A 21,317-nucleotide genomic window follows, 5' to 3' on the forward strand; every position below is an offset into this window, starting at 1 on the left:
AACCTAGAAAGGGCTTTCTGCACATGACTACCTGTAGTTCTGGAATCTTTCTATCTGACTTGAGATCAAGCAACAAAGTCATTTTCCAGGTTAGATATTTAAGGTGGCTGAGACAACAGGTTTTAAAGGCACAGTGTCATCTTTTCCAGAACAAACCGTTAAGTCCCATGGAACAGCAATACTCTTTCTAGGTAGTTTCAAATGTAGGATTCCTTTGAGGAAGTGTTTAATAGGCTGCAGGGATTCAATGGGAGTACTGAATGCAGACTGAAATGGCTGATAGCTGTACCTTTATACCGGCATATTGCCAGGCCTGAACTGACTACGTCACTTAAGTATAGCAGAATCAAGGGCACGAACAGTGTGCTACAGTCCTGATCCTTTCTGTGGCATCAGAGAAAAACCTCTTCAGTTTAAATAAGTAGGATTTTCTTGTGGCATGCTACCTGGCCTTCATAATGATAGTTAAAACATCCTCAGTGAACTTCTGTCTAAAAGACAAGATTTTAATCATCAAAGCCTTGAGCTGCAGAGTCTTTAGACTGGTATGTATAAGGGACCGTTTTTCCTGCATGATAAAGTCCACTTGCAAAGGTAGCATGTAAGGTTTTACCTGGACATCTGAATGAGGAGGAAGACCTAACGCCATCTGGGCCAAAAAGGATGTTATTAACAGCATCTTTGGCAATTCCTCCCCTACCTTTGGGTTCATCGTCAGGAGGAGGGGAATTGGAAGGAACATATTTCCAGGGGCAGACCTAACTGCTTCTCCAAGTAACAAACAGCTGAAGAGCTTATGCCCCAGAGAACTGCACAAAGCAGCTTGGAGAGTGGTTACCTTCTCCTTCAGCTGTTTGTTACTTGGAGAAGCAGTCATGTTTTTTTCAGAAACACTGAGTAACCTGAAAGAAAATAATTCTGAGAAATATTTGTTAGCATTGTTTACATGGTTCAACATTAAGTTCAGCTAGGAATGAATATAAACTGCTCTTGGGGTCATTTGGGACCGAAAAGATACTACCCTGATAGTCGTGGCCCATTTGCACAGGGGATAAAAAAAATCCCCCTTACTTAACTTATCACATTACAGTATTATTGTTCTGTTGTTACTTTCAAGATGCCTTTTATCAGATGGGTTTGAAGGTTATGAATGCCTGAATTGAGGTATCATCTCCTTTTACATTTATCTATTTCTTTCTTTGAAATTTTTCCCATATACCTTGCACCTTAAGGTCTCCAGAATGTGCTCCCCAAGCTAGGTGTGAAGCATCCATGGATAGGCTCAGAATGTGGAGTCCTGCACAAACCCCTTGGTTCAGTCTGACCTCTGTAATATATGGCAGCATAGGGTTAATCTCCTACAGGAACTGGAAATGTGAGCTCCAAATCCTTCTTGCATACTACTTTCATGTATCTTTACTAGAGGAACCATTATAATTGTGGATGCCTTGAATGTGAATATGTTTAGGAATTCCCCAGCTGTAACCACTGTTTCTTGTTTTATTTATAAAAAGTACTGTACCACAGATTCCATGTGGCCTTGTGGACAGGTATGCCCTCTGGTCAATGTAATCCAGTAATGAAAAAAGCAATACCACTGTTTTGGATGGGGTGTGAGCCTTGACTTGAGGATGCTGAGGGAAAATTCCATATTTTGGTGGCATTCCTTGGTGAACCAAATAGCCCTCTTCAGCACCTCCTGGGATGGTGCCTGTAGAAGGCAGTCATCCAGACAGGGACAGACATAAATATCCTTGGTTCTTCAATAAGAAATTATTGAAGCCGAGTACTTGGCAAGGAGGTAAACTGATAGTGAGAACCACGTGCTGTGAATAGGTAAACAGAGGTAGGCATCCTTCAGATCATGAGAGTTGGATGGAATAGGAATAGTGAGAGGGCTCGTAATGTTAACATTCTGAACTTTGGGACTTTGAGGTAGGTATTTTGACAGATCCAAGATAGACCCAACAGACTCTCATTTTTAGGCACTGGGAAGGGCCATGAATAGGACCCTTGTTTTGGCCCTGCCATGGTACTGATTCCATTAATCTTAGTTGCAGGAGTTTTTTTATAGAACTGGAAGGACCAGAGAGACTTGTCTCTTGAAATGAAGAGAAAGGGTCTATGTTAAATCATCGAACGCTTAAAAAAGTGAACAATGATTTATCGAACCCATGTAAGCGAAAGCTTACAATCTCGAATGCTTAGAACAGCAATTTTTTTCCAAGGGAAAAAAAAAATCACTGTTCCACAAAACAAAACAAAAAAATGTTAAAACATTACATAAATTGGGGGGCTTCACCCCCCACACCCCCTACTTAAATATACCATCTCCGAGATCACACTACAGTCACGAAAATGGCAAAGTAACGGAAGCGACCAAGCGATTTCTTTCCCAGGGAAAGAATTTGCTTATATGCCGTTTCGCTATTTTACCTTTTCGTGCTTTCAAGTTCGATCAAGATGCATTCGAAAGACTGCGTCTTTGATCATTTAATAGGAACCCGAAGAGAAATACCTCACATTTTTGGTTTCTTTAAGAACCAGAGTTTGCAACCCTGAAAGATTACTTAACTTTTTAGACAGGTAAAACTTAAGTTACCTACTTTCACATCTAACATCTCTAGTGCACACTGCAGTGTTTAGGATAAACCATTTTTTTTTTCATCTTACCTTTAAGCATCCCTGTGACTAGCACTTGCTCTAATACCTGCTGGAAAGCACTAGGAAGCCTTAAACTGATACAAGAACTCAACTCTCCTTATTAATAAGGAGAAATTAATCATAGGCACTAAGCAGCCTATAATTGCAAAGTACCTTGCTAAGGTAAGGGAAAACAGCTCCTGTACTCTTAAAAAAAAAAAGCACCAAACCAGGCATGTCCAAGGATCAGCTTCCGTTGATTTCTCCTGTCCACCTGGTGAATCTGGGCATACTGGGGCAATGCAGCAATTGCCTCAAGTACACAGACAACCCTCTCCTCCAACCACCCAACACTACAACCTGTGACAGATGCACTTACATAGCCAAACTGAAAGCAAAGCTCTCTGCACCCAAGATTGTGCTAGACAGTCAAGAGGAGAAGGTTAACACCCACACTACACCTCAAGCAACACATAGCCCTTCTAAACCTCACACCACCAACACCCACACATAGCAAAACTAAATCCACATATGCGGAGGCCCTTAACTGTAACCTGCCCAAGCAACAAGGACCTCCGAAGCTGAAACGCAAACAAACACCAATCACAACCAAAATGTCACATAGCTCACAACACCAGTGTGCCACCCAGCAACAGCCCCTAAGGCAAGACAACGTACCTAACACTTTCGTCATAGGTGACTCTATAGTCAGGCACACTGATGTCCCACTCACCAGGGTGAACAAGGAGAAAATTACAGTGAGCTGCCAGTCGAGTGCCAGGATCCGCCACATAACTCATGCACTCAAGTCACTCCACAAGTACAAATATGACTCTGTCATTGTCCATGTTGGAGTGAATGACTTGAGACGTACCTCCCTGGACTACATGAAAAGAGACATGGAAGAGCTCTCAGATCATGTGGCCCAGGCAGGTATGCCCTAGCCCTGTGTAGCATCCTGCCTTCGACCAGAATGATACCACAATATAAGGACAAAATGATTGACTTCAACAATTGGCTAAGCTTCTGGTGTCATTCAAAGGGGTTCCAGTATCTGTCTGCCTGGGACGACATGATCGACAGACCACGATGCTTTGCCAGAGATGGTCTCCACCTGTCGCCCCTGGGATTCAGGTTACTGGCAAAGGCTCTTGCCACCCCTATAGTGCCTTTTTTAGGCAAAGTTCAAAGGACAAAACCACCACCATAACAGGTACAAGCATGCAAAATCTGAAGGTAATGCTACTCAATGCTAGATGTCTAAACCTCAAAATGCACTCTCTCGAGGCACTCCTAAAAATGGAGAACATTGATATCTGTGCAGTAACTGAGACCTGGTTCAAGGCTCCACAGAGCACCCCTGCAATACCAGGCTACAACTCTTACCACACTTTTCAGCCATCAAACCAGGATTGAAACACTAAAGGTGGAGGAATGTCCATATTCACCGAGGATATTCACACCACCAGGTTAGTTGCCCAACAGAATGTGTCTGAAATTCTCCAGATGCAGCTAATACAAGGTAAGACTGCAATCCAAATTGTAGCTTACTACAGATCCCTCACCATACACCAAGATTCTCACTACACCTTTCTAAACATACTGGAAAATATTAATATACAACCAAACACCCTAATACTGGGTGATTTCAACTACCCTGCCATTAACTGTGAAAACTACTCCTGTACCAACACCTTTTTCCAACAGTTCTTGGAATTCATAAATTCCAATGCCCCGGATCAACTAATCCATTGTCCCACCAGGGGCTTCAATATCCTAGACCTGGTCATTACCAACATGGGAAATCGATGCTACACACCTATGGTCACCCCCTCGTTGGTCATATCAGACCATAAGCTAATCACCCTTAACATCCACATTCCACCCCCACCCCTCCAGTAAGGAAACCTCCATAAAAAACTTCTCCAAAGCCAACTTCATGCTACTCAAGTCAGAAGTTACACACTTCATGACACACATGCAGACGGGAACTGAAAGTTCGACTGCTGAGTCCTACACTAAGCCATTGTACAAGCACATCTACTCATGCATGAATCGTGCCATCCCAAACAGAAACAAGATGCTCTCCTCAAAAAAAGGAAGCCAATCTGGTGGTCCCTTGCCATAAACAAACCTTACAACAAAAGAAAGAAACTGTTGCAGAAAAGAGGAAAATCTCAGGATGCAAAAAAACTCCCTTACCAGTCTCAGTAAGAAGCTGAGATCCCTCATAAAATCCTCCAAAGCTAGTTACGAAAATAAAATTGCCCAAGATTCCAGAGACAACCACAAGGCATTCTATAACTATGTCAAGAATCTAAATGGCAATGCTCAGATCTGCCCTGAGCTACAACAGAATGGCATTAAATATACTGATTCCAAGGACCAATGTCCTGGCAGATCGATTCAGTGACAACTTCACCCCCCTCTCACCCCCTAAATGGCCCATCTCAATACCGGAAGATTGCAAAATTCTGGTAATAACGGCCACACAGGTAAAAAAATGCACTCTCCAAAGCTAAGAATACAGCATCCATGGGACCAGATGACATCCCGGGCTGTGTACTACATGAACTACAAAATGAACTGGCACCTCACCTAGTTGTCATGTTTAATCATGCCCTCACCTCAGGCTTCCTGCCCACTGAGTGGTGCACAGCTACAGTTATCCCACACCACAAGGGGGAATCCATCTTGGATCCTGGGAATTACCACCCCATCAGTCTAACGAGCCTGATCTGCAAGGCCACGGAACGTATTATCATGGAACTTATAAACAAAGACACTGGCAACCTTAAAACACTGGACCCCACCCAGTTTGGGTTCGGGAAAGGATGATCTTGTCTCCTGAACCTGATTGACCTCTTCAAATCAGTCTCCAGAGCCGTGGACGAGGGTAAGGCAGTCCACACAGCCTATCTGGACCTCGCCAAGGCCTTTGACACCATCCTCCACTCTGGAATCATAGATAAACTTACTAAGCTGGGCATTAATCCCTACATCACTTGATGGGTTGCCAAATGGCTTACTGACAGAACCCACACTGTAAAAGTAGCGGACTCCAAATCCAGCTCCAGACAAGTGACAAGTGGAGTACCTCAGGGTTCAGTCCTGAGACCTCTCTTGTTTGGCATCTACTTCTCTGAAGTACAGGCCAACACTAAGGGATTCTGGCTAACAAAGTTTGCAGATGACTGCAAACTGGGAGCCATTATTGAATCCCCAAATGATGCTAATACTCTACAAGAGGGCCTTACAGAAACAGATGCTTGGTGCCAGAGCCATGGGCTCAAGCTCAATGCCAAGAAATGTATAGTTATACCCTTTGGGAAAAAAACATGCACCTGTGAATTACCACATAGGTGGCAGTACACTAAACACCAAAAGTGTGATAAGAGACTTAGGGACACAGGTGGACAGAGGTCTCACCTTCAATAAACACATTGCCACAACAGTCATGAAATCCTTCTATGTGGCACTCCTCATCACTAAGGGCTTTTCATCCAGAAAAAATAAGGCCATTGTCCCACTGCACTCATCCCCCATTAGATCCATTATAGAATACAACGCCCCATTTGGTATGTACCTCTCAAGACATCTGCAACAACTGGAAAGGCCTCAGAAATACCTCACTAAAAGAATCACAGGCCTAAAGCAGATGCCCTATGCCGACCGCCTTAAAAAACCCCAGCTATATTCTTGTCGCATACCGTCTACTCCGAGGTGATCTCTGCTTAACATACAAGACCATGTCAAACCCAGAGCTGTTGGACATGCTACATTTAGTTCTGCCATGTACAATCTTAACTGCCTGTGTAAGTCCAAAGAATGCAGAATTTTCTCACCCTTGTTCTGTGGATTAGGATAAAAGGTTGGCAAGTGAATGGTTTGGTTGAGGGCCACACTGGACACCACCTTAGGCATAAATGTAGGGTTCGTCCTCAGAGAAACCCTGTCTGGATGGAAAATGATGAAAGGTTGAACAGCCATGAGTGCTTGTAGCTCTGAGACTCGCCTTGCAGAGGTTATTGCTAGGAGCAGAGCTGTTTTCCAGGATAAGTATTTTATATCTGCTGTTGATGCTGGCTCGAAAGGAGGCAATGAGTTTTTCCAAAATATAATTGAGGTCCCAGGCCGAAATTGGTGCTCTCCTTGGAGGCCTAATGTTTTTGGCTCCTCTGAGGTACTGCCTTATTAAAGGATGAGAAAAGATAGGTGGTTCCGTATCGTAATGGGCTGAAATGGCACAGGCATGAATCTTAACAGATGAGAAAGAAAGGCCTTTGTTTAGCATCTCAGTTAGGTATTGTAAAATCTGAGGGATATTTGGTACACACGTGTCTATGCCTTGTTCCTGGTTCCAAGCACAGAATTTCTTCCATTTTTCTGCATAAGATTTTCTGGTACTGGGACTCCTGGCCTCCAAGATAACATCCATAACAGCTTTTGAAAGAGGAGTGTTCTGAATGGCTACATTATCTGCCATGCTGCCAGATTTAAGGTCCTGAGTTGGTAGTGCAGGATCTAACTGTTTTGTTGGGTCAGCAAGTGAGAAGTTTGAGGCAGTATCCATGCTGGACCTTGAGACAAGCTCTTCAGGATTGGGTACCAGTGCTGGTGTGGCCAGTCTGGTTCAATCAGTATCATTTTTGGCTTCTCTTGTCTGACCTTTAGGAGTACCCTGGGAAGGAGAGGCAATGGGGGAAAGGCATATACTGTTAGATTTTTCCAGCTGAAGGATAGGGTGTTCATTTTCCATGCTTGCCTGTGATAAATTCTTGTGCAAAATCTCTGCAATTGGCAGTTGTGAGGGGAGGCAAATAGATGTCTGGGCATCCCCATTTCCTTATTATCATGCTGAAGACTTGTGGATCCAGTTTCCATTCGTGGGGATCCATGAGGTTTCTGCTTAGTTCATCTGCCAGAGTATTTGTTTTTCCTGGCAGGAATTGTGCTTGCAGGTGAACTTGGAAAGCCAATGCTGTGTTCCATAAGGTCATTGCTTGTCTGCAGAGGGGGTAGGAATGTGTATCTCCCTGTTTGTTTATGTACCACATGACCGTAGTGTTGTCCGTCTTTATCAGTAACTGTCCTGGATGAAGTAGGTCCTTGAAAGTTGTCAGGGGATTCTGAACAGCTAGCATCTCTTTTTGATTGATGTGAAGATGCATCTGGTTTTCAGACCATGTGCCCTGAATACATTTTCTTGCCATATGGGCCCCCCAGGCATAATCTGATGCATCTGTTATCAGTGTTTATCTGGCTGGGGGTAAACTGAATGGCAGACCCTCGTTGTGGTGACAGGCTTCTGCCCACCATCGAAACTCCTGTTGCAGGCAGGAAATGAATGCAATTACTGTCTCCAGGCTGTGGCAATGTTGAGTCCAAACACTTTTTAGATACCATTGTAGTTTCCTCATATGCAGTCTGACATATGGAATTAGTAGAATGCAGGATGCCATGAAACCCAAGGCCTGCAGGATTTTCCTTGCAGATAAGCGGGTTTTTGTTGCCAAATTCTTAAGTAGTCAGTTGCTTTTGTTTGTCTGGCGTGAGATAAGCCATCTGGGCAGTTGTACTTAGGCTTGCACCCAGGAATATTATCTCTTGAGAGGGCATTAGTTTTGATTTATTTTTGTTTACTGTGTACCCTAGGCCAATTAGTAATCTTTTTACAAACGCCAGATGCTTTAGTAGTAGAATGTCTTTGTTCTCTGCTTGAATTAGGCAGTTGTCTAAGTAGGGATATATCTGAATTCCTTTTTGTCTGCAAAACGTAATTACTGGTGCCAGGCATTTTGTGAAGACCCTGGGCGCAGTAGATAAGCCAAAGGGCAGTGCAGAGAATTGGTAATGCATTGAGCCAGCTATGAATCTGAGGTATCTTCTGCAAGATTGTCTGATTTGGACATGCAGGTATGCCTCTTTTAGGTCCAAAGTTACGAGACAAGCTTTCTTGCCCAGCATGGCCAGTAGCTGCTGTAGAGTTAACATCCTGAATTTTGGAACTTCCAGAAACGTATTTAGTATAGATAGGTCCAGTATTGGTCTCCAGGTTTTGTCCTTTCTGGGTACTAGGAAAAGTCTGGAGTAAAATCCTTGCCCCTGCTCTTGATGTGGTACATGCTGAATGGCCCTCATATCCATGAGGGTTGTAATTTGTTTTTGTGCCTCTGCCCATTGATTGTGTGGCAGGTCTGGCATACCTTTTGACCTTGGTAGAGTGTGAAAATGGAACCTGTAGCCTTGGGACACTATGTTCAGGACCCATTTGTCTTTGGTAATCCTTTGCCAGTTTGATGAAAATAATGCTATTTTTCCCCCTAAGGGAGCTGCCAAAAGAAAAGTGCTTGGATCTGGTAGAGGAAAGTCACTGGGACTGTTTCCTGAAAGGTTGTGATTTGTCTTCTCCGCTTTTGGAGGTAGGAGCACCCCATTGTTAGGCCTGTATGAGCCTTATGGCTGAGATCTGCCTCTGGGACGCCTGTATCTGCCTCTTTGTGGTCTGTCTGACGCTGGAAATGACCAATTTTTAGAAGGCCAGTTTCTGCTAAACCTGGGTGGCTGTACCTGTAAGAAATCCTTGACTGTCTGCATGGATTTTGATTTATCCTCCATTTTTTTCAACACCTCTTCTGCTTTAGAACCAAACAAAGTATCATGCTGTAGTGGTGCATCTAATAATTTTGCTTTCACATGATCAGGCAGATTTTGTTCCTTTAACCAAGCATGCCTTCTAATAACAGAACCTGTAACAGTGGCCCTGCAAGAGGCCTCCAGAGAATCATAACCACATTGCAAAGTATGCTTTCCTACTTGTTCAGCTGCATGCAATAAATCCTGTAATTCCTTGTTCTCTGAACATTCAGTATTTGTCAACATTTTCTGTTTAAGCAGTGACATTAAATATTGCTGATATTTAAGCATATGAAACTGACAATTTAAGGCCCTTATGGCCAGGGTTGCAGAAGTGTAGACTTTTTTCCCCCATCTGTCTAGAGACCTGGAATCCCTATCAGAGGGGACAGGGATTTTTGCAGTGGAAGCTTTAACCCCCTTGGGACCCTGAGATATAGTTTCTGGGTCAGCAGCAGGGTTTTAATACAGGAATTTATGAGAATCCCGGACCCTGTAGTATCTGTCTGGCTTAGCAGGTGCAAGGGGTAAAGAGTCTGGGGATAGGCCGGACTCTGAAAATACATCATCTACAATGTCTAGAACAGGTGGAATAGCAAGGGGTCTGTGCTGAAGAAGTAGCAGAAAGTCTCTGAGCCTTTTCTTAGATTCAGAATAATCTTGGCTCTCCCAGTGGAAATGTTCCCTCATGGTATGCAGGGTTTCCCCAAAAGAATAATCCTCAGAAGGAGAGGCTGAAGGAATGGATTCTTCAGCATCAGAATCCTCATAGGGAAGCATGGAGTAATCCTGTTCAGAAGAGGAATCAGAGGAAATAGAAACCTGATCAGAAGAATCATACTCTGTCTCTTGCCTAGGCCTATTATCAGAAGGGGGATGGGAGCCCCTGATCAAAGTAATTAGGTCTTCGGCCATTTTAAGCATCTGTATTTTAGGCATGGAAGTCTGAGTAGGAGAATGCTTTACTTGTTTCTTTGTCTTTAGTGCTGCTTTAGTCTTTGTCTTTAAAGCTGAAGATGGCTTAATATATAGTGGTGTAGGTCTGAAGACACCCTCAGAAGCCGATGCCTGCTAAGCGGCTCTGGACCCATCTGAAGGAATGATTTCCCAGTGTCCAATACCTTGAGTATCCAGAGGCCCTGTCGGCTCCACGTGGGAGTCGGAAGCGTACTGTGGCTCTGAGGTAGTGGGCGACAGGGGCTGCGAAAGCGCCTCACTGAGAACCGGCGACTGGCCTAGCAGAGGCTCCGTCGTCAGTTTTGGACCTCGGATACCTATCATTTTCCTTATCCTTGCATTTTTTGTAAACTCTGGTTGTCAGCTTATCCGACGGCATTATATAATTAAATCTTTGGCCAAAGAAATGGAATGCAAAATCGAACCAACGCTTGATAGTGCATTGGTTAAATGTAGCACAAAACCGACAACTAGCAACGTTATGATCAGGGCCTAGGCAAGGAATACAGTAAGAGTGAAAATCCGTATGAGGTATTTGCTTCCCACAAGAAATACAATTGTTAACTTTTTATGACATCGGTCTGGAGCAAGAAAAAAGTTTCCCCAATGGGGTACTTAGCTTTAATGAAGACTTCAGTTCTGAAATTCGTATTTGAAAATCTCAGGAGTCGGCCGACCGTCACTTGCGAACTGCTTTTGCTTCGGGAATCGTGCGGCAAGAAAGACTGAAGAAAATGGCGTCGGCTGCATCTTTTATACCCCTGGCGCACTGACGTCAGGGAAGAGGCGACAGCAACCGGCGTCGGACCTAGACTTTGGAATTCTGGCCGACTGCGGGTAGCCTGCCAGCAGGATAACCCAAGAGTAATGACTGCAACAGTGAAACACGATGAACATCATTGCCAAGCTGATAAGAAATGAATCATGTGGCAGAGCAATCTAATAACTTCATACCTACAAAACAATTAGTACAGTCTCAATTTCTGCTTTTGAAAATCCTATTCAGAAATGTGACAGTTCTTAAATGCCACAAGGCATACCTTGTGACCAATTTACAATAAAATCTGCAATATTCTACATCATATGAGTATTTGGAATTGTGCGCTGGTATTATCCATAAACCCAATTAACCCAGTGTTGGAGTTAAATAACAAAGCAATGAAGGGCATGTTCTGCGTTTCCCATAGTATACACGTAGCCACGTTTAAATTAATCAGTTTTCCCTCCCTAGGGTGTCAGTACCAAACAACTCATAAGTAGCTCATAATAGAAAAAAAAATTGGGGGGAACCGTAAGACTGTCATATATACATTTTTTTTTTGCAAAATAACCAAGTTGTCAAGCAAACGGCAAAAGTTTAAGATGTTAACTATTATTTTTTTAAGTACCTCACAAAAAAAAAAAAATCTCGATATTCTAGTTCAGTCATGTTTTTTTTCCAAAGTAATCAAATATTCTTCATAATTTCATAGGTCAAACATTCCCAAACTGCTAGTGTGAAAATGCTATGCAAATAGTGGCTTGGTTTTATAAAAACTTGGGATTGTGAAACACTGAAGAAATTTACAAAAATTTCTGAAATGTCAACAATGCCTAAAACATAGCACAGAGTAAAACACTAAAACTAAGGGGATACAGCTGTAGAAGATGGGATCATGAAACTCTTCTGACAAGCATTACGTTACTACAATGGCTTATTGGGTACTGTGTTAAACAGTGGATCAACATCACCGATTCCAGTCATGGCGGTGACAGATTTAACACAGGATAAAATGGACAATAAAGGGAGAAATCAATGTAGCACTGACATTTACTTTGACAAAAAAAAAGAAAGCATGCATGCAAACTGCACAGCTGAATATTCTACTAAAAAAAAAAAAAAATCGCAAAACATTCTAAATTAGTAACATGATTTAAGACAGTCGTTGTAAAAATGATAGCTAATGCAATGCCTGCTATAAAAAATCAGAACTGTAGTACTTCATTTTACATTCAAATAAAAGGGTGATGGTAACTTGTTAATTCTGAAAGCCGCTTACTACTATCAAACACACATAACCCAATAATTGCATAGCAACTCTGTCTTCTGTAGTTCATTTCTGTATGCTAGTTCTACTACTAGCAAACCATAACAAGAAAATTGAGCCAAACTGCAAGATATGTAGCTGAGCTTAACCCCCATATTTATCAAATCCGACCTTCTAGTCATTACAACCATTTGAGTACAGAAACAAGAGATCCCTTGCTTGGCCTCTTAATGTTCTGGTCTGCGGTGCTGCAATACAGACAGCGACAATAAATGGCAAGGTTGATATTTTCTGCAGTCAGCGTCTCCACTAACAGATGAAAAACACTTCAGATTTACCTCTACATTAACCCTGCCAACTTTACGGCATCAGGACACAGCCACCACAACGGCATAGTTTCTCGGAGTTTAGCAAAAGGTGCAAGCTGAAAAGCAGGACTGCACTGCCACACTGGATTAAATAAAATACAGAAATTATAAGCAAAATCTTAAAGCTTCTCCTCTCATCATAATGTTTCTGGTTTAACAGCATTTTAGTGTTAAACTCTTAGCTTTCTACTTTATAATGTGACTACCTGCACAATGCACACATTTCAAAACACAGATATTTTGGTATACTAACGCATGGGAAAGCAATATATTCTCGAGATGGCAACAGCCAGTGTGTTTTCTCATCCAAAAAAAAAAAATGACTGCTGCATTTCAAATATTTTTCTTTTATTCACTAATTAATCACTAACTTCATTTCAGTGTCACAGGACAGCCAAAGCCAATCTAGGCACTCAATAGGTGTATGTTAGAGAAACTAATCTTTGATAGATTGGCACTCTATCACAGTTGACACGCATACACACATGAATGGCATGCATGAGTTTGGCAATTAGTGTAGAGTACTGAAGCTAAGAGATGTCAGTGAGTTGCTTCCTGTAGCTCAGGGTTTGTCTCCCTCAGCCACTCTATTTACCTACCGTGTGACTCTGAGCAAGTCATGAAGCCATACAGTGCTCTGAGGAGATAAGTAAATTGGGTTAAGCTCCTCAGTGGTCTCTTGGATCATGTGCCTAGTAACTACCTATGAATCTATGGGCAATTTGGAGGATCACCAGTTAAACTACAGCATGTTTTTGGCATATGAGAGGAAACTGGAACACCCAGTGAAAACCTATGATGACCCAGGGATGGCATTTAGATTTCACAAAGGAGGCACCATAGCCAAAATAGTAATTTACCTAATTCTGAGGTGGGGAGATCAGGATGAATGAAATACCATTCCCCACTCAAGTTTGATACCATCCCCCACTCAGAAATTACTGATAAACTCACCAAACTAGGCATCAACCCCTATATCACTAGATGTGCTGCAATCTGGCTCACAGATAGAACCCACAGTGCAAAAGTAGCAGACTCCAAGTCTGACTGCTGACCAATCATGATTGGAGTCCCACAGAAATCGGTTCTGGGTCCTCTCCTATTTGACATCTACTTCTCAGAAGTGCAGGCCAACACAGAGGGACTCTGGCTGACCAAGTTCACAGACCGCTGCAAGCTGGGAGTCATTATTATCTCCCCAAGTGATGCAGACATCCTACAGAAAGGCCTCACTGAGACCAATGACTGGTGTTGAAACCATAGCCTTAGGCTTAATGCCAACAAAATGCGTTGCCATCCTCTTTGGGAAAAACTCAGTTCCCACTAATTACCACATAGATGGGAACACACTCAACACTGAAGACGTTATAAGAGATCCGGGGAAACAGGCTGACAGCAACTTCTCCTTCGACCACCACATTGCCACTGTGGTCAGAAAGTCCTTCTATGTGGCACATCTCATTACCAAGGGATTTGCATCCAGGAAGAAAGGGGTCATCATCTCTCTCCACACTTCCCTCATTAGACCAATCATCGAGTATAATACCCCATTTGGCATGTACCTCACTATACTCATACAACAGCTGGAAAGGCCACAAAAGTACCTCACAAAGAGGATCCTAAGCCTTAAACACATGTCCTACACAGAAAGACTTAAAAAACCTCCAGGTATTCTCTGTCTCATATCATCTACTAAGAGGCGATCTCTGCTTGACTAACAAAGCCATGTCTGACCCAGCTCTGTCAGAAATGCTACAGCTAAAGAAATCCCAATCCCTCTGCACCACACTCTCCAGAGACCTCAATCTCATTACTACAATCAACAGAACATGCTGGAGGGACAGGTTCATAACCCAGAGACTGCCCATGCTCTGGAATAAACTTCCCATACATGTCAAGTTGAGCGCCTCACTGGTCCTCTTCAAGAGAAATCTTGAGGAGTGGATGGGAAATAGAAAGTTCATCCCAGGGATCACTCCAGTGGCTCTACTTGATAGAGGCACCGGGAACTAACGTTGGGCACAATGCCAGGGTACTTTTATGGGCTAGGCTTGTAAAGACTCCAAGGCCATTAGCCTAATATACACCTAAGAACCTATGAAATGAGAGACAAATTCACTTCAATGTCACAACTACAACATTCAGTGGAAGAATACAAGTTTATTTCCAAATTCAGATACCTAGTGACCACATGAATGTAAATATTTTCTTCTCAATGTACAACAAATTATTTCTCTAAGAAAACACAAGCTACTGTAAGGAACCACCAACAAAGAAAATATTATAGCAAACATATAACAGATTCATTCAATAATGACATAAAAAGGTGACTGAAGTATACTAACTCCTAACCAAATTTGTATTTCTGAAGAATTAAGTCCATGTAATTTTGCTTTGATAATGGCAAATGCTTCTGGTCAGATATAAATCTGCATATTCACCTATGTTTGCATCATAGTTAAAAGCTATTATTTCTACACTGTTTATGTCTCAGTATTATTCAAACATTCTTGATTCTTTATGCCCACTTTATAAAACAGAAATGTTCACAAAGTTAGTAAAATCCCAAAACACAGAAAATGGATTTCAGTCAACTGTTATGACTCGCAGCAAGAAATATCTTCAAGTACAAGTCAGTTTATCAAATAAGATAAAGGAAAGAGAAGAGACAGAGAAGCAGATAGGAATGTTAAGACAGATACATACCTTCTGTGTTACCTATTTGCCGTTCTAGGTCTGCAGCTTCATCTGGTGTTGCCCGAGGAAGGACTCCAGGATCACTGAAACTAGTCCTCAGCAGGGTTCCCATCACGAAGAAGAAAAGGATACCACCTATCACAGGAACTGCTGGAGTAATGTTCACTGCTAAATATGGACAGCTGTTAAAAAGGAGAACAGCTGGACATTAGAACAAGGATTAATACAAAAGAAAGAAAATGCAGTTTAAGCAACAGTATGGCAAACAATAAAGCTGTGAATGGAGCACACGTTTAAATATTTAATGTGGAAAGTCTGTAAAGTACATAAACCACAAGGCTCTATAATTCCCTGACAGACAAAAGGATAATACATCACACACACAGCTTGAGCTATTGTAAAGTACATACATGTTCACTTAATTTCCACAACTTATATCATTAATTAAAAGCATAAGCACACTGCCAAATTCCTTAACACTGATAAATGATGTGGATGCATATCCAATGATTATAATGAGGTAGGAGCCCACATTCTATAACACGTCATAAAATAAGTACAGTAAAAGTAAAACAATGAAGAAATGAGAACTGGACATAAGGATGGTGAAAACAGCTATCACATACAGTTATTAGATGGACACAAGTCAACATTATTACACAAAGGCTGGAAACATGACAGTAAAGTGGGTGAGGAGAACAAAAGTAGAAATGAAAAAAATACTGTCAACACGACGAAGGGAAGGTCTTTTTTAGTTATGTGGAAGAGAGAAATAAAAAGCATAATAATGAGTTAATTTTTGAATGTCAGAAGTATGAAGAGGCCAAAGTACAGGTTGAAATATTAAACAGATCACTCCCAGTTGTATCAATGAAAATAAAGGGATATAATTTGTAGATATTCTAATGCTACTGCGTCTTATGACCATTTACGCCTTGCCAATACTCTCCTTCAGGCCAGACTTCCTTTGCCCAGTTGGGCCATAACATTCAAATGATAAAAGTATTGCGAAGCAGGAGACACAAATAGGGTAACCAGAAATTAGGTGATAACAGCTTAGGAAATGAGGGAAGTGACAGAGATAATAAGGAAGAAAAACATACCACACCCTAATAAAAGCCAAAGAAAGATCCTCAAGAGTGATGCTAGGTGAAACTATCAGACAGAATTCTTTAACATGTCTCTTAGGGAAGGGACAGTGAGAAATCCCAAGGGAATAGAATCAAACATCAGTGGTCCCACTTACAAATACTCAGCAAAAAGTAGCTCATGGCTCTAAAAGCCATTAAACCAAACTTCAGCAAAGGCCAGAATGAGAGAGGAATCGTCAGTTCTAAAGGTTCATGGAGTAGAATGGTCTGCTTAATGAATTTTAGCATGGCAGAGTGATTTCATCTAGTTCTATGACTACTTTCCTAGGAAGTTGGACAGCAGCAAACCTAAGAAGAATATAATCTACATGCACTTCAATAAACCATTTGCCTTAGTTTCCTTGAGCAGAGGTGGTCAAAAGCAGGCAGAAAACTAGGCAAGTGAAAGTAGAAAGTGATTACTGGTTGGAGGTAGGTAACAACTGGTGCCCCACAGGACTGGCCATAGGTCCAAGTCTATTTAATGCATTTGGCCCCGAGCACACTAGGCATGGAAAACTCAAATCAAGGTAAAAATGTCAGTGGTTACATGCCAGCCATTTTAAATGCATGCTAATGCTATTCGGAAATGATAACCCAGGGGTATTGCAGACATTTGAGGCAGCATAAAAAAAAAAAAAAAAAACAGAATAAAAGAAGGCTATGACTATTGAAGCATAAATAATTACTCTCAATTTGAGAGTGAAGCAACAGAGATCAAACCAAATACTAAACGGTACCTCCACTGATGTAACATCCACGGCCAGGACTGCAGTGATGCCCTTATACTAGGGCATCATGAGACCATACCTGGAATGATACTTAAGAGTTCTAGATGCTATATAGAGAGGAAGAGGCCAAACTGCTGGATAGCTTACAGAGAAAAGCAACCAGGGGAGAGTCAAGGATAAAGGAACTATCATTAGAAAACAGGCTTAGGGAAGCTGAACAGTATTCACTACAAAAAAAAAACAAAACAAAACTGAGTAATCATGAAGGCATGATGTAGCGGTCACAAAAGGAAATATTGTCACAGCCTATGTATCTGGAATTTTGTAAATAAATATGTCATTTGTGAATATTGAAATGATTTATATAGAAATGTGACAGAGTGAGATACTGCCAGCACAAATGTCTGTAATTTTTTAAATGGTTATGTGTCATTTGTGAATATCAACATGATTCATATGCTAGTGTTACAAATGTATTATAACTGAATGTCATATAAGATGGTTTGTACAGACGTGTGTTGAAGAGATATGTTGTAGAGTACTCAGCTTAATGATGTATCCAAAATGTACCCTACTGGAAAAGAAAATAAATGTATATAAACTATTGTAACTGTGTAAATGTATATATTTTAAAAGTGGGAACTATCACATAAAATGTTAACTTGCAAAACTTCAGAAAAATAGTTGAAATTAAATTATTTTACAACTGCGTCATAAAAGATGGTTTCAGTGCAACAGGAAACAATTTCTAGAACTAGAAGTTTTTTGTATCGTCTTTAAATGTGCAGGAATGTAAATTATTTTACGACTTCCATAAGTTCATAGGTAGGTACTAGGCTATTGGCCCTAGGGCATAATTATGCCTAGCCATAAATGTTGTGCTATACACTCCCTCCCAGGTGGTTTAGTTAGCTGCACCCCTGTTGAGCAGGGCCATAGAAGTGATTCCCGGGGAGAATTTTCTGTTTCCCATCCACTCATCAAGATTTCTCTCGAAGAGTGCCAGCGAGGAGCTCTGCCTCACATATATGGGGACACTGGTTCCAGAGCAAGGGGAGTCCCTGGGACATGAATCTGTCCCTCCAACATGTCCTGTTTATTGATGATGTTAGGTTTAATTCCCTTGAGTGTGTAGCTCTGGTAGATTAGGTTTTCCTTAAGTGAAGCATTTCTAGCAATTCGGGGTTTGACATAGCCTTGTATGTTAGGCAGAGATCACCTCAGAGTAGCCGGTACGCGACGGAGTACAGTCGGAGTTTTTTTAGCCTCATGGCATAGGGCATCTGTTTAAGACCCTTTATCCTCTTTGTGAGGTACTTTTGAGGCCTCTCCAGCTGCTGCAGATGTCATGCTAGATACATCCTGAATGGGGCATTATATTCAATAATGGATCTAATTAGTGATGAGTAAAGGGGGACAATAACTTCCTTATACCTAGATGCAAACCCCTTTGTAATAAGGTGGGCCATGTAGAAGGATTTTCTAACCACTTTAGCAATGTGGTTGTCGAAAGAGAGGTTACTGTCTACCTGTGTCCCATCACACACTCTGTGATAAGTGGGCTGCCACCTATATTGTAGTTCATAGGTACTTGTTTTATTCCCAAAGGGGATAACAATGCACTTTTTGGCATTTAGTTTGAGGCCATGGTTTTGGCACTATGTATCTGTATCCGTAAGACCCTTTTGAAGGATGTCTACGTCACTAGGATTCTCTATTCAGACTCCCACTTTGCAGTCGTCTGCGAATTTTGTTAGCCATAGTCCCTCCGTGTTTGCTTGTACTTCCGAGAAGTAGATACCAAATAGGAGGGGTCCCAGGACTGAGCCCTGTGGTACACCACTAGTCACAGGTTTGGAGTCTGATCTAGCATTTCCTATTCTCACTGAATGGGTTCTATCCGTTAGCCAGCTTACAACCCATCTTGTTACGTAGGAGATTATTTTTAGGTTGGTGAGTTTGTCTATAATTCCCGAGTGGGGAATGGTTTCGAAGGCCTTTACAAGATCAAGGTACGCTGTGTGAACCACCTTTCCCTCATCAATTGCTTTAGTGACCATTTCGAAGAAGTCAACCAGATTCAGGAGACATGACCTTCCCCTTCATGAACCCAAACTAGCTGGGGTCTAGGGTTTGTAGGTTCCCAATGTCATTGTTTATGAGTTCCATGATGATGTGCTCCATGGCCTTGCAGACGAGACTCATCAGGCTGAAGGGGCGGTAATTCCCAGGGTCAGTGGTTGCAGCTCCTTTGTGGAGTGGTATGACTGTTGCCGTGCATCACTCTGTGGGCACATAGCCTGAGGTGAGGCTGTTAAACATGGTATTAAGGTGAGGGGTTAATTCATTTTGGAGCTCATGTAGCACGCAGCCTGGGATGCTATCTGGTCTCATGGATGCTGTGTTTCTTGCCTTGGTGAGTGCTGTTTTCACCTGAGTGTCTGTGATTTTAGGGGCAGCACAATCTTCTGGTATGGATATGAGCCCTTTGGGGGGAGAGGGTGGGCTGAAATTTGCAATGAACCTATCTGCCAATATATTGGCAATATCAGTTGGTTCCATGAATTTTGAGCCATTATGCTGTAGTTCGGAGAAGATCTGGGAGTTGCTATTGAGGTTTCTGACATAGCTAAAAAATGCTTTGTGATTATCTTTGGTGTCCGTTGCGATTTTTCTTTCGAAGCTCGCCTTAGATTTTTTCATGAGGGTTCTTAGTTTTTTGCTACGGTTGGTCAGGGATCCCCTCCATTCCTGGGTTTTTACTTTTTTTTGCAGTAATTTCTTCCTTCTGTTGTAGAGCTTGTTTATGGCTGGAGTCCACCAGACTGGTTTCCTCTTTTTGGAGGAGTGGGTCTTGTTCTTGTTTGGGATAGCATGGTCCATGCACTCATGTAGGTGCTTGTAGAGTGCTTTTGTGTAGGATATATCAGATTGAGTCATATTGACATTCTGCGTGGGAGTAACGAAGTTTGCCACCTCTGTCTTGAGTAGCATAAAGTTTGCTTTGGAGACGTTTTTCACCATGGTTTCTTTTGAGAAGGGGGATGGGGGTGGTATGTGGATATCTAGGGTGATGAGTTTGTGGTCTGATCTGACCAATGAGGAATTTATCACAGGTGTGGTGCATTTGTCCCCCATGTCGGTGATGACTAGGTCCAGTATATTTTTACCTCTTGTGGGGGTGTTTACAAGCTGGTCCAGAGCACTGGAGTTAATGTACTCCAGGAAGCGCTGAGCAAAGGTATTAGTACTTCCGTAGTTTTTCCAATTGATATTTGGGTAATTGAAATCACCTAGTATAAGGGTGTTTGGTTGGACTCTCATGTTTTCCAATACCTCGAGGAAAGCGGAGTGAGTGTCCTGGTGCTGGGAAGGTGATCTGTAGCAAGCTACAATCTGAATTGCAGTTTTTCCCATTGTTAGTTGCACCTGGATGATGTCCGAGGCATCATACTCTGCAAATAGTCTGGAAGTGTGGTTATCCCCAATGGATATGGATACGCCTCCTCCCTTTGTATTTCGGTCCTGGTTTTGCGGCCGAAATGTGTGGCATGAGTTGTAACCTGGAATCGCTGGGGTACTCTCTTGAGCCTTGAACCAGGTCTCGCTACTGTACAACATGTTGAGGAGTGCATTTTGAGGTTTAAACTCCTAGCGTTTAGCAGCATGACCCTCAGTTTATTATCGCTAGTACTTTTTACGGTGGTGGATTTATTTTTTGAGCCTTGCCTAAAAAAGGCACTATGGGGGTGGCACAGTGGCCACCATTTGCCTTAGATCTAAGAGAAGTCCTTGTTTATGTATTTTCACAGAGAGATGCTAAATGCTACCAGCTGCAGTGGGGGGTTTCACCTGGGATACTCAAATGACAGGAAGTGATTTCATGCTGCAAGTATCTCAGTAGCATATCTGAGATATTAATTTAAGAAATCTCTGAGAGGTAGGGCATTTTGTATTTTGTCTTTGACCTGACAACATAAGCTGGAAAACCCATTCACCACATCTGTCTTGCCTGGCTATGTAAGAAAGTTAACTAGGGTACAGTAATTTCTCTTAGATACAGTTAGGAATATAGTGAAGTATAGCTTAGATGTTTTCTTTATTTATTTGAGACTGTCCTGCAATGTT

General features: G+C 42.0%; 1 protein-coding gene across 2 annotated transcripts in view; it reads right to left on the reverse strand.

The window, feature by feature from the left end:
- ZDHHC14 (zinc finger DHHC-type palmitoyltransferase 14) overlaps positions 1 to 21,317 on the reverse strand; it is a 1,825,619-nt gene that overhangs the window by 1,018,248 nt on the left and 786,054 nt on the right. For both annotated transcript variants that reach the window (XM_044063663.1, XM_044063664.1), the window contains exon 2: positions 15,338 to 15,510. In XM_044063663.1, the coding sequence (XP_043919598.1) occupies positions 15,338 to 15,510 (173 nt within the window). The remainder of the gene's footprint in view (positions 1 to 15,337; positions 15,511 to 21,317) is intronic.

The sequence above is a fragment of the Protopterus annectens genome, chromosome 1.part0 (genome assembly GCF_019279795.1).
Source record: "Protopterus annectens isolate FY-2018-M chromosome 1.part0, PAN1.0, whole genome shotgun sequence".
NCBI classification, from domain to species: Eukaryota; Metazoa; Chordata; order Ceratodontiformes; family Protopteridae; genus Protopterus; species Protopterus annectens.